General features: G+C 48.0%; 1 protein-coding gene across 3 annotated transcripts in view; it reads left to right on the forward strand.

Moving 5' to 3' along the window:
- The first annotated feature begins 2,032 nt into the window (after window positions 1-2,032).
- dgkzb (diacylglycerol kinase, zeta b) overlaps window positions 2,033-11,446 on the forward strand; it is a 47,476-nt gene continuing 38,062 nt past the window's right edge. For 2 of the 3 annotated variants that reach the window (XM_076732403.1, XM_076732404.1), the window contains exon 1: window positions 2,033-2,875. In XM_076732403.1, coding sequence (XP_076588518.1) covers window positions 2,652-2,875 — 224 coding nt within the window. In that variant the 5' untranslated portion in view covers window positions 2,033-2,651. The remainder of the gene's footprint in view (window positions 2,876-11,446) is intronic. The other variant, XM_076732402.1, reaches the window with a different exon arrangement.

Raw genomic sequence — 11,446 nt, forward strand, 5'->3', positions numbered from 1 at the left:
TCTGCATGCTAACACGCTCGTTACCATTGAACAGTTTTTAAGACACTTCGGTCAGGTGAGGAGAAGCAGCAGCTCCTCTCATCTCAGATGACACCAGATCAGGGGCCAACATGACAGCCTTCATCATCATCATCATCATCATCATCATCATCATCAGCAGCAGCAGCAGCAGGAGCTGCTGGTCCATCATCGCTGGCTGCTCAGGAACTCAGATTCATTAATAAAAGTAATAATATCACGTACATAAACATAAAAATATTATGTTTCAAGTCCTGCATTCAAAATTCTTTTTGAGAAAATATCACTTAAAGTGTCCAAAGTACAAGTACTCAGTATGCAGAGCGACAGACTATGGAGGCCCCTGAGGTCCTGAAAGATGATTCAGAAAATCACAAAGGCACAAACTGAGACTGTGTGTGTTGTCACAGCAGCTCTGTTTGTTCGTGTCCCTGCAGGACGAGTTCAAACCTCATCATCCTCATCGGTGAGCTCTCCACATCGCAGCATGTGTACATTTGCATAACTCAGCCACAGAGGTGGAAACAGCTGTGAGGCTGCAGGAACTTTGATCTGTAACAAAGAAGAACTTCTGAAGTGACCACGAGCGACGGCTGTTCGATGAATGAACGGCGGTTTTTGCTGAAACTTCACGGCTGAGGCTTCAGTGAGGATGGAGACTTCTTGTGTTCTCCTCATAAGAACAGCATCAGTCCCTGACCAGTGTTCACGTTGCAGTAACTGCGCCCTCTAGTGGCCACAGGGATGATGACGCCTGTGTGTGGGGTCAGAGTCACGAGACGTTTTGGATGGATGGATCAACGAGACATTAGACTCTAACACCCGAGACTGATGCTCACTTCCTGTTTCCAACCACCAGTCAAAGCTGGCCGCCATCGTTCTCTCAGCTGAACCTGACGATCCATCGAGATAACGATCAATAACGACGCTTTCACACAGAACACACAGCTCAAAGTGTTTCACTCCTGAAGACAGACAAGAGAAGACAGTTCAGACAGAAGCTGGAAACATGAAAGTCAATAAACGTGAAACAGAGACGAGCTTCAGTTTCACCTCGAAGATCCTCTCAGGGTGAAAAGAGGAACATGAAACGTCCGATGTGGATTAAAAATACAAATGAAATGATTGAACCACGATGACAAAGCTCCTCTGAACCTAAAGAAAGTGATCATTTTAACCCAGACAGACGTCACAAACGCAGCTCTTTTATTTGTCTTTTCGTGTTTCCAGCAGTTCAACTTTTGAGCAAAGTGATCAATATTTCCAGAAGAAGAACTCACTGATTTGATTTTACAGGAAGCTGAATTTTGGGTTGGAAAGCAAATTCTTCTGAAAATCAGGTTATTTGTTTTAAATGGATCTTTCTCAGAGAAAGAACTCGATCTCCTCTTTGCTCCTCCGTTTTAATTGGCTGTCAAAAATAACCCGGGCTCATCCTTCAGTTCCACCTCGGAGCGGGAACCCAGGGGATGAAGCCGCCACGTGCACGCAGTGAAGGGCTCTGCGTGGGCTCGATGCGGCCCTGCGACCTCTGCTTCGCTGCAGCACAAACGCTCTCTCCCTGCCGGTGTGGGCTGCCTCACCATCTTTATGTAAAACCTATGTGGGAGGGAGCACATTGCAGAGTAGGGCTTCAGAAATGTGATCCAAGTGAGAGGCAGGCTGCAGTTCCCACAGTTTGTTCTACTGAACACCAAAAAGGTGCTGCATTCGTCTGCAGACAGCTGTTTTAATTAAAGAAGAAGAAGAAGAAGAAGAAGAAGAAGAAGAAGAAGAAGAGGAGGAGGAGGAGGAGGAGGAGGGCCCTGCTGGCTCCTCTCTGCTCTGTCCTTTGCTGCTGCTCCTGAGAGGAGAAAATTAGTTCATTTCCTCCTCTTTTTTTAGCAGCTGCACAGTCTCAGAAGCTCCAGCAGGTGGCATAGTGCTCACCTCTGCCTCTCAGCCAATCGGAGCAGGGAGAGCTGAGGGTGGGCGGGACATAGGAAAAAGAGAGGGAGAGCCACAGAGCTGAGATAAAAGTAAAGAGTGAGGAGAGCGGCAGAGACTCACGACTGCGAGCAGAGAAAGGAAACAAAAAGAAGAGGAGAAGCAACAGGTCAACACACAGGAGGAGCAGGAGGAGGAGGAGAAGAAGAAGAAGAAGTGCTGCTCCTTCTACAAACTCCTCTTTGTGTTTCCTGTCAGAGGTTCAAACTTCCTGGATTTGCTGGTGAGTGTGTGTTGAGGCGGAGAGAGGAGCAGCGTTCAGAGAGCATGAGGAGCACAGAGGCTTCCTCAGCCTGGGAGGGTTAGGAGGAGGAAGGAAGGAAGGAAGCCAGTTTAGAGACACGCTGCCCCCCTCTCTCCACCTCCACCTCCACCTCCTCCCTCCTTCTCCTCCTACCGTGGGCTGTGAAGCAGAGCGGCTGACTGTTGTGAATCTGCTGCTTCCTGGTGCGAGCTGAAGCTGAGCTGAGACGCACGGAAGGTCTGAAGCTGCGCTTCCTGTGTCGCTGCCCTCAGCTGAAGTTCAGCAGCTGCTGTCAGAATGGCTGACTGCCGCTCACACGCCGCCAGCTCTGCGCTGACCTCAGACCAGCTGAGCCTGTGAGACCAGCGCAGAGAGGCAGAGAGGCAGCTCGCTCAGGCAGGCCATGGATCAGCAGCCTGAGGAGGAGCAGCCGGCTCAGCGCGGCGCCTCGCCGCAGGATGGAGGAGAGGGGCCCTTCACCTCTGTGGCCTCCTCCTCCTCCTCCTCCACCTCCACCTCCACCTCGTCCTCCTCGGCCTCCCACTCCGAGCCGCCCTCTGCGGCCCCCGCCCCCCGCTGCCACCACACCAGCAGGACCTTCACCGGCCTGAGGATCTTCTGCAGGAGGTGAGTGTCTTCTTCACACCTCCACCAAACACAGCGAGTGTGACGGTGTCGCTGCTCCACGGCAGCGCTCCATCCTCCTGCAGCTCCACTCTGAGGGGGCACAGGAAGTGATGCGCGTGGCGGCACATTTCCAGATGAAAGCCGAAGCTCAGAGAGCTGTGGTCTGTTCGTGCTGTCGCTGTTTCATGAGCTCAGTCGAGTAGAACATGAGATTGGTTTAGTTTTCTGTGGCAGAACGTGTGAAAAACTTTGCTGTGAGAGAAGAAGAGATGAGACGTGAGCGTTTGGAGGCCGACGCTTCAGAAACAACCTTCTGGAGCTTCTGTCTGGTTTTCTCCTCTTCCTCTTCGGTTTGGACAAACAGTTTGTGATTTGCAGCGATGATTTGTTTACGGCCAACAGCTGTTTTTTACATGTGCTCTTTCTGTGTCATGTGACCACACGATGGTTAAACCAATCTACTGCCATGACAGAGATGAAGACAGTGAAGGTTCATTCATCCTGTCATGGCAGCAGCAGCAGCAGGAGGCTGACCTGCTCTTTAACCCTCTGAAGCTCTGATCTGCTCCTCAGAACGACAGTGAACTTGCTGAAAGGTGCCGTTTGTTCAGCTCACAGATGTGAGGATGTGCTGCTTGTCTTCGTTTTGATGAAGTGAATCTTGAATTCTTTGAGTGCTGCTCAGACGTTTGATGGGTTTCAGGAGACTGACGGACATTTTTCACTCTTTTCAGCTTCAGTTGCATCCCTGCTTCCAAACTCCCTTCATGTTTTGGCTGTTTTTACAGTTTACAGCAGCGATCCTGTGGAGCTCATACAGATGTTGTCAGCAGGAGTTTGACCTTGAAATCAAACAGCTGGACCTCGACACCAAACTGAGCTCATTGTCAGCAAGAACCTGACGAAGACTCGATGCAGCCGTTAGTGAAAAACATAAAACAGACACAGTTTCATGATTTCTTCTTGTCAGTTCTGTTTCTCAGAGAAGTTTAGTGCTGATTTAACCTCACGAGCTTCAAAGAAACAAGCAGAAACGAGCAGAAACGAGCTGAAACGAGCTGAAATGAGCAGAAATGAGCAGAAACGAGCTGAAATGAGCAGAAATGAGCAGAAACGAGCAGGAACGAGCTGAAACGAGCTGAAACGAGCTGAAATGAGCAGAAACGAGCTGAAACGAGCAGAAACGAGCAGAAACGAGCAGAAACGAGCTGAAACGAGCAGAAACGAGCTGAAACGAGCTGAAACGAGCAGAAACGAGCTGAAACGAGCTGAAACGAGCTGAAACGAGCAGAAACGAGCTGAAACGAGCAGAAACGAGCTGAAACGAGCAGAAATGAGCTGAAACGAGCAGAAACGAGCTGAAACGAGCTGAAACGAGCTGAAACGAGCAGAAACGAGCTGAAACTCAGTTTGATGTTTCAGCCTCTCACATTTGAGACTTTGTCTTACGTTACCATTGAATGTTTCAGGGTTTCGGACTGTTGGACAGACAAAACAAGACTTTCGATGAAGTTCGAGGATATTATTGGATGTCGTGTTGACCGGTTCTCAGCAGAAGTGTTGCTGAAACAGTGTGACACAGACTGAAATGAAAGACACGGTGAAACTGTGGCTTTTCTCTGGTTGGGCTGCTTGGTTTCGTTTGTGAGCGTCATCATCGAGTCTGTTTTCGTCTTCTGTTGAGACTCTAAACGATGATGATCACCAGACGTGCTGTTAAAGCGCATAAACCTCAGTTTATATTTGGCTCAATGTCGTGGTGCAGATGTCCGGTTTAAAGGTCTTCACATGTCTGATTGAGCAGCAGCAAATTCCCACATTTCACACCAGGAGCCATCAGTATTTTGGCCTTTCTGAAGAAGCAGCAGTCGGTCATTTGGTAGAATGACAGAAAATGAATGAGGAGTTTGTCACTTTTCAAGCTCGAGCGTCTCCGACGTGAACACGTGCCCGTCGGCTCTGTGGAGAATCACTTCTCTATAACATCTATTTTTTAATATTGGCCATAGGGCTTCCTGCTGCTGGTCACATGTCTCTGATGTGATTAAGACCTCTGCTGCGCTCTGCAGTCGGCCGCTCGCCGTCAGATAACGAGTCACGACTCAAACAGAGCGGCTGGTGTTTCACTTTGACGCGACCGTCGATGCAGAATTCTCTCTGCTGAACTTTAGGACGTGAATCCGTGAAGGAGGTGAGTTTCATGAAAGGCTGCCGCGCTCGTTGGTCTATGGAGGTCATCAGCGCCTCATCGCGCCGGGTCACACGGTTGGTGTAAAGTACTTTTCCAGCAAACTGAAGAGGAATTCTTTGTTGTTTATCACAGAGAAATGTTGGAGAACGACGTTCAGGAGCCTTTTTGTTTTCCTTCATGTTTCGAATAGTTTCTCCTCAGATCGGTTCAGACGTGTTGATGAAATGAACCCGTGAGCACAGACCACATGTCTGACAACCAATCAGAAGCCAGAGCGGACTGAGCTCTCATTGGCTCTGAAGTATCCTGCAGGTACATTAGCTGCTCGTCGTTCGCAGATTACAGACACTCAAAATATAAATGATTAAAAATCAGTTTTCATGCAGAGCTGTTGAACTGCTTTTATTCGTCTTTACTGCATCAGAGAAATTCAACGGACTAAAACGAACAAACCTGAAAATGTGTCTTTGGACATTTTTCAATAATTTATTGATTTACTGAGGATGAAAAGAATTTTTAGTTGCACGTTTTATTTATCCACGTTATTTCTCATTAGTTTTATTCGTCTGTCTCATAACAAGTGACGGCAGCGTGAACACCTGTTTCAGGTGAGTGCTGACCTGAGACAGAGGCGGCTCTTTGAAAACCAACGCGTGTGGCTTTCTGTCGACGACCGATGGAGGTTTGAGCTCCTTGTTTGTCGTCGTGGTTTATTCATAGACTCTGCGAGCGCTCAGATCGGCGCTGAGCTCGTGTTTCCAGCGGGAGGTCAAACTGAGCTGCACGCTGACTTCCTGTTTGATGTGTGAGTAACATCACTGTGTGTGTTAGTCAGTGCTGCTCAGCGTCTGCTAACGAGCTTCACATGGTACATTTACCACTCCATGAGTACATTTACTGCAGCTGAAGTACAGTTTTATGTGCTTCAAAGCAGTACATCCGTCGAATTCCACTTCATACTTTTACTGCGTTACACCTCAGAGGCAAATACTACCATGCACTTTTTACTTTATTAAGTAATTAGTACTAGCTCTGCAGGTATTTTATATAATATAATACAGCATGTTGTGGCATAAATTGATTTCATGTCATAAACATAGTATAAAATATAAAACATCAAATAGAATAAGACGGACAGGGCCGTTCTGTTGAGTACTTTTACTTTGATATTTTTGGTTAAATACTTCTATACTTTTTCATTAGTAAAATGCAGGACCTTTACTTGTAATGGAGTATTTCTACAGTACTTGTTGTACTGACACTTTTACTTGAGTAAAGTATGGGAGCACTTCCTCCCTCACAGCTCCTCTGGTGTACTGACAGTATCGAAGGCTTTGACCGGCCCAAAGATCCTAAATACGCTCCGCCGTGAATTAAAAGGTAACAAGTGCAGGTTCAGGTGCGGTCAGGTGGTTGGTTTCATCTCCACTCATCTCCCCTGGTCCTCTAATTATAGCTGCTATTAATGGATTGGCAGAGCAATTAATTAAAAGCGGTCATTTTTAGCGCCTGATGGGAATATTTCACTCCAGAGGAGAAGATTCAATCTGCACACCTCCGAGGACTGCGCTCCTCTTTCTCCTCCCCAGAAACAGTCAAGGGCTTAAAAGGATGACACGGTACGTGAAGTGTCAGCAGTACAAGTACAGCAGTACAGTCAGCTCCATGCAGTACAAGTACAGCAGTACAGTCAGCTCCATGCAGTACAAGTACAGCGGTACTGTCAGCTCCATGCAGTACAAGTACAGCAGTACTGTCAGCTCCATGCAGTACAAGTACAGCGGTACTGTCAGCTCCATGCAGTAGAAGTACAGCAGTACAGTCAGCTCCATGCAGTAGAAGTACAGCAGTACTGTCAGCTCCATGCAGTACAAGTACAGCAGTACTGTCAGCTCCATGCTGTACATGCAGTACAAGTACAGCAGTACTGTCAGCTCCATGCAGTAGAAGTACAGCAGTACAGTCAGCTCCATGCAGTACAAGTACAGCAGTACTGTCAGCTCCATGCAGTAGAAGTACAGCAGTACAGTCAGCTCCATGCAGTAGAAGTACAGCAGTACTGTCAGCTCCATGCAGTAGAAGTACAGCAGTACAGTCAGCTCCATGCAGTAGAAGTACAGCAGTACTGTCAGCTCCATGCAGTAGAAGTACAGCAGTACAGTCAGCTCCATGCAGTACAAGTACAGCAGTACTGTCAGCTCCATGCAGTAGAAGTACAGCAGTACAGTCAGCTCCATGCAGTAGAAGTACAGCAGTACAGTCAGCTCCATGCAGTAGAAGTACAGCAGTACAGTCAGCTCCATGCAGTAGAAGTACAGCAGTACTGTCAGCTCCATGCAGTAGAAGTACAGCAGTACAGTCAGCTCCATGCAGTAGAAGTACAGCAGTACTGTCAGCTCCATGCAGTAGAAGTACAGCAGTACAGTCAGCTCCATGCAGTAGAAGTACAGCAGTACAGTCAGCTCCATGCAGTAGAAGTACAGCAGTACTGTCAGCTCCATGCAGTAGAAGTACAGCAGTACTGTCAGCTCCATGCTGTACATGCAGTACAAGTACAGCAGTACTGTCAGCTCCATGCAGTAGAAGTACAGCAGTACAGTCAGCTCCATGCAGTACAAGTACAGCAGTACTGTCAGCTCCATGCAGTAGAAGTACAGCAGTACAGTCAGCTCCATGCAGTAGAAGTACAGCAGTACAGTCAGCTCCATGCAGTAGAAGTACAGCAGTACAGTCAGCTCCATGCAGTAGAAGTACAGCAGTACTGTCAGCTCCATGCAGTAGAAGTACAGCAGTACAGTCAGCTCCATGCAGTAGAAGTACAGCAGTACAGTCAGCTCCATGCAGTAGAAGTACAGCAGTACAGTCAGCTCCATGCAGTACAAGTACAGCGGTACTGTCAGCTCCATGCTGTACATGCAGTACAAGTACAGCAGTACTGTCAGCTCCATGCAGTAGAAGTACAGCAGTACTGTCAGCTCCATGCTGTACATGCAGTACAAGTACAGCAGTACTGTCAGCTCCATGCAGTAGAAGTACAGCAGTACAGTCAGCTCCATGCAGTACAAGTACAGCAGTACTGTCAGCTCCATGCAGTAGAAGTACAGCAGTACTGTCAGCTCCATGCAGTAGAAGTACAGCAGTACTGTCAGCTCCATGCAGTAGAAGTACAGCAGTACAGTCAGCTCCATGCAGTAGAAGTACAGCAGTACTGTCAGCTCCATGCAGTAGAAGTACAGCAGTACAGTCAGCTCCATGCAGTAGAAGTACAGCAGTACAGTCAGCTCCATGCAGTAGAAGTACAGCAGTACAGTCAGCTCCATGCAGTAGAAGTACAGCAGTACTGTCAGCTCCATGCAGTAGAAGTACAGCAGTACAGTCAGCTCCATGCAGTAGAAGTACAGCAGTACTGTCAGCTCCATGCAGTAGAAGTACAGCAGTACAGTCAGCTCCATGCAGTAGAAGTACAGCAGTACAGTCAGCTCCATGCAGTAGAAGTACAGCAGTACTGTCAGCTCCATGCAGTAGAAGTACAGCAGTACTGTCAGCTCCATGCTGTACATGCAGTAGAAGTACAGCAGTACAGTCAGCTCCATGCAGTAGAAGTACAGCAGTACAGTCAGCTCCATGCAGTACAAGTACAGCAGTACAGTCAGCTCCATGCAGTAGAAGTACAGCAGTACAGTCAGCTCCATGCAGTAGAAGTACAGCAGTACAGTCAGCTCCATGCAGTAGAAGTACAGCAGTACTGTCAGCTCCATGCAGTAGAAGTACAGCAGTACAGTCAGCTCCATGCAGTAGAAGTACAGCAGTACAGTCAGCTCCATGCAGTAGAAGTACAGCAGTACAGTCAGCTCCATGCAGTACAAGTACAGCGGTACTGTCAGCTCCATGCTGTACATGCAGTACAAGTACAGCAGTACTGTCAGCTCCATGCAGTAGAAGTACAGCAGTACTGTCAGCTCCATGCTGTACATGCAGTACAAGTACAGCAGTACTGTCAGCTCCATGCAGTAGAAGTACAGCAGTACAGTCAGCTCCATGCAGTACAAGTACAGCAGTACTGTCAGCTCCATGCAGTAGAAGTACAGCAGTACTGTCAGCTCCATGCAGTAGAAGTACAGCAGTACAGTCAGCTCCATGCAGTAGAAGTACAGCAGTACTGTCAGCTCCATGCAGTAGAAGTACAGCAGTACTGTCAGCTCCATGCAGTAGAAGTACAGCAGTACAGTCAGCTCCATGCAGTAGAAGTACAGCAGTACAGTCAGCTCCATGCAGTAGAAGTACAGCAGTACAGTCAGCTCCATGCAGTAGAAGTACAGCAGTACTGTCAGCTCCATGCAGTAGAAGTACAGCAGTACAGTCAGCTCCATGCAGTAGAAGTACAGCAGTACAGTCAGCTCCATGCAGTAGAAGTACAGCAGTACAGTCAGCTCCATGCAGTAGAAGTACAGCAGTACAGTCAGCTCCATGCAGTAGAAGTACAGCAGTACTGTCAGCTCCATGCAGTAGAAGTACAGCAGTACAGTCAGCTCCATGCAGTAGAAGTACAGCAGTACAGTCAGCTCCATGCAGTAGAAGTACAGCAGTACAGTCAGCTCCATGCAGTAGAAGTACAGCAGTACTGTCAGCTCCATGCAGTAGAAGTACAGCAGTACAGTCAGCTCCATGCAGTAGAAGTACAGCAGTACAGTCAGCTCCATGCAGTAGAAGTACAGCAGTACAGTCAGCTCCATGCAGTAGAAGTACAGCAGTACTGTCAGCTCCATGCAGTACAAGTACAGCAGTACTGTCAGCTCCATGCTGTACATGCAGTACAAGTACAGCAGTACTGTCAGCTCCATGCAGTAGAAGTACAGCAGTACAGTCAGCTCCATGCAGTACAAGTACAGCAGTACTGTCAGCTCCATGCAGTAGAAGTACAGCAGTACAGTCAGCTCCATGCAGTAGAAGTACAGCAGTACTGTCAGCTCCATGCAGTAGAAGTACAGCAGTACAGTCAGCTCCATGCAGTAGAAGTACAGCAGTACTGTCAGCTCCATGCAGTAGAAGTACAGCAGTACAGTCAGCTCCATGCAGTACAAGTACAGCAGTACTGTCAGCTCCATGCAGTAGAAGTACAGCAGTACAGTCAGCTCCATGCAGTAGAAGTACAGCAGTACTGTCAGCTCCATGCAGTAGAAGTACAGCAGTACAGTCAGCTCCATGCAGTAGAAGTACAGCAGTACAGTCAGCTCCATGCAGTAGAAGTACAGCAGTACAGTCAGCTCCATGCAGTACAAGTACAGCGGTACTGTCAGCTCCATGCTGTACATGCAGTACAAGTACAGCAGTACTGTCAGCTCCATGCAGTAGAAGTACAGCAGTACTGTCAGCTCCATGCTGTACATGCAGTACAAGTACAGCAGTACTGTCAGCTCCATGCAGTAGAAGTACAGCAGTACAGTCAGCTCCATGCAGTACAAGTACAGCAGTACTGTCAGCTCCATGCAGTAGAAGTACAGCAGTACTGTCAGCTCCATGCAGTAGAAGTACAGCAGTACAGTCAGCTCCATGCAGTAGAAGTACAGCAGTACTGTCAGCTCCATGCAGTAGAAGTACAGCAGTACAGTCAGCTCCATGCAGTAGAAGTACAGCAGTACAGTCAGCTCCATGCAGTAGAAGTACAGCAGTACAGTCAGCTCCATGCAGTAGAAGTACAGCAGTACAGTCAGCTCCATGCAGTAGAAGTACAGCAGTACAGTCAGCTCCATGCAGTAGAAGTACAGCAGTACAGTCAGCTCCATGCAGTAGAAGTACAGCAGTACAGTCAGCTCCATGCAGTAGAAGTACAGCAGTACTGTCAGCTCCATGCAGTAGAAGTACAGCAGTACAGTCAGCTCCATGCAGTAGAAGTACAGCAGTACAGTCAGCTCCATGCAGTAGAAGTACAGCAGTACAGTCAGCTCCATGCAGTAGAAGTACAGCAGTACTGTCAGCTCCATGCAGTAGAAGTACAGCAGTACAGTCAGCTCCATGCAGTAGAAGTACAGCAGTACTGTCAGCTCCATGCAGTAGAAGTACAGCAGTACTGTCAGCTCCATGCAGTTAGCAGCCTCTCCATGTTTCCTGTCTGACTGTCAAAATAAAGGCCAAATGATCTTCAGATAAATAAATGAATGAAGCCTGAAACACGTAACGTTAAACAGGAAACTCAGAGCAGCGACTCTGAAGAGATTCAAAGACGTGTGATGAGCACACTGATGCTCCCCAGAGGATGAACCCTCGTCACTCCATCTCAGGACACAGAGCGCGGCGCGTCTGATCAGCTGATCCGCGGCTCGTTTGGTCGTCAGGTTTTTTTGGACGTATTCAGATACTTTGAGAGATAACTGGTGTTCTGT

This window comes from Chaetodon auriga, chromosome 6 (genome assembly GCF_051107435.1).
Source record: "Chaetodon auriga isolate fChaAug3 chromosome 6, fChaAug3.hap1, whole genome shotgun sequence".
Lineage (NCBI taxonomy): Eukaryota > Metazoa > Chordata > Actinopteri > Chaetodontiformes > Chaetodontidae > Chaetodon > Chaetodon auriga.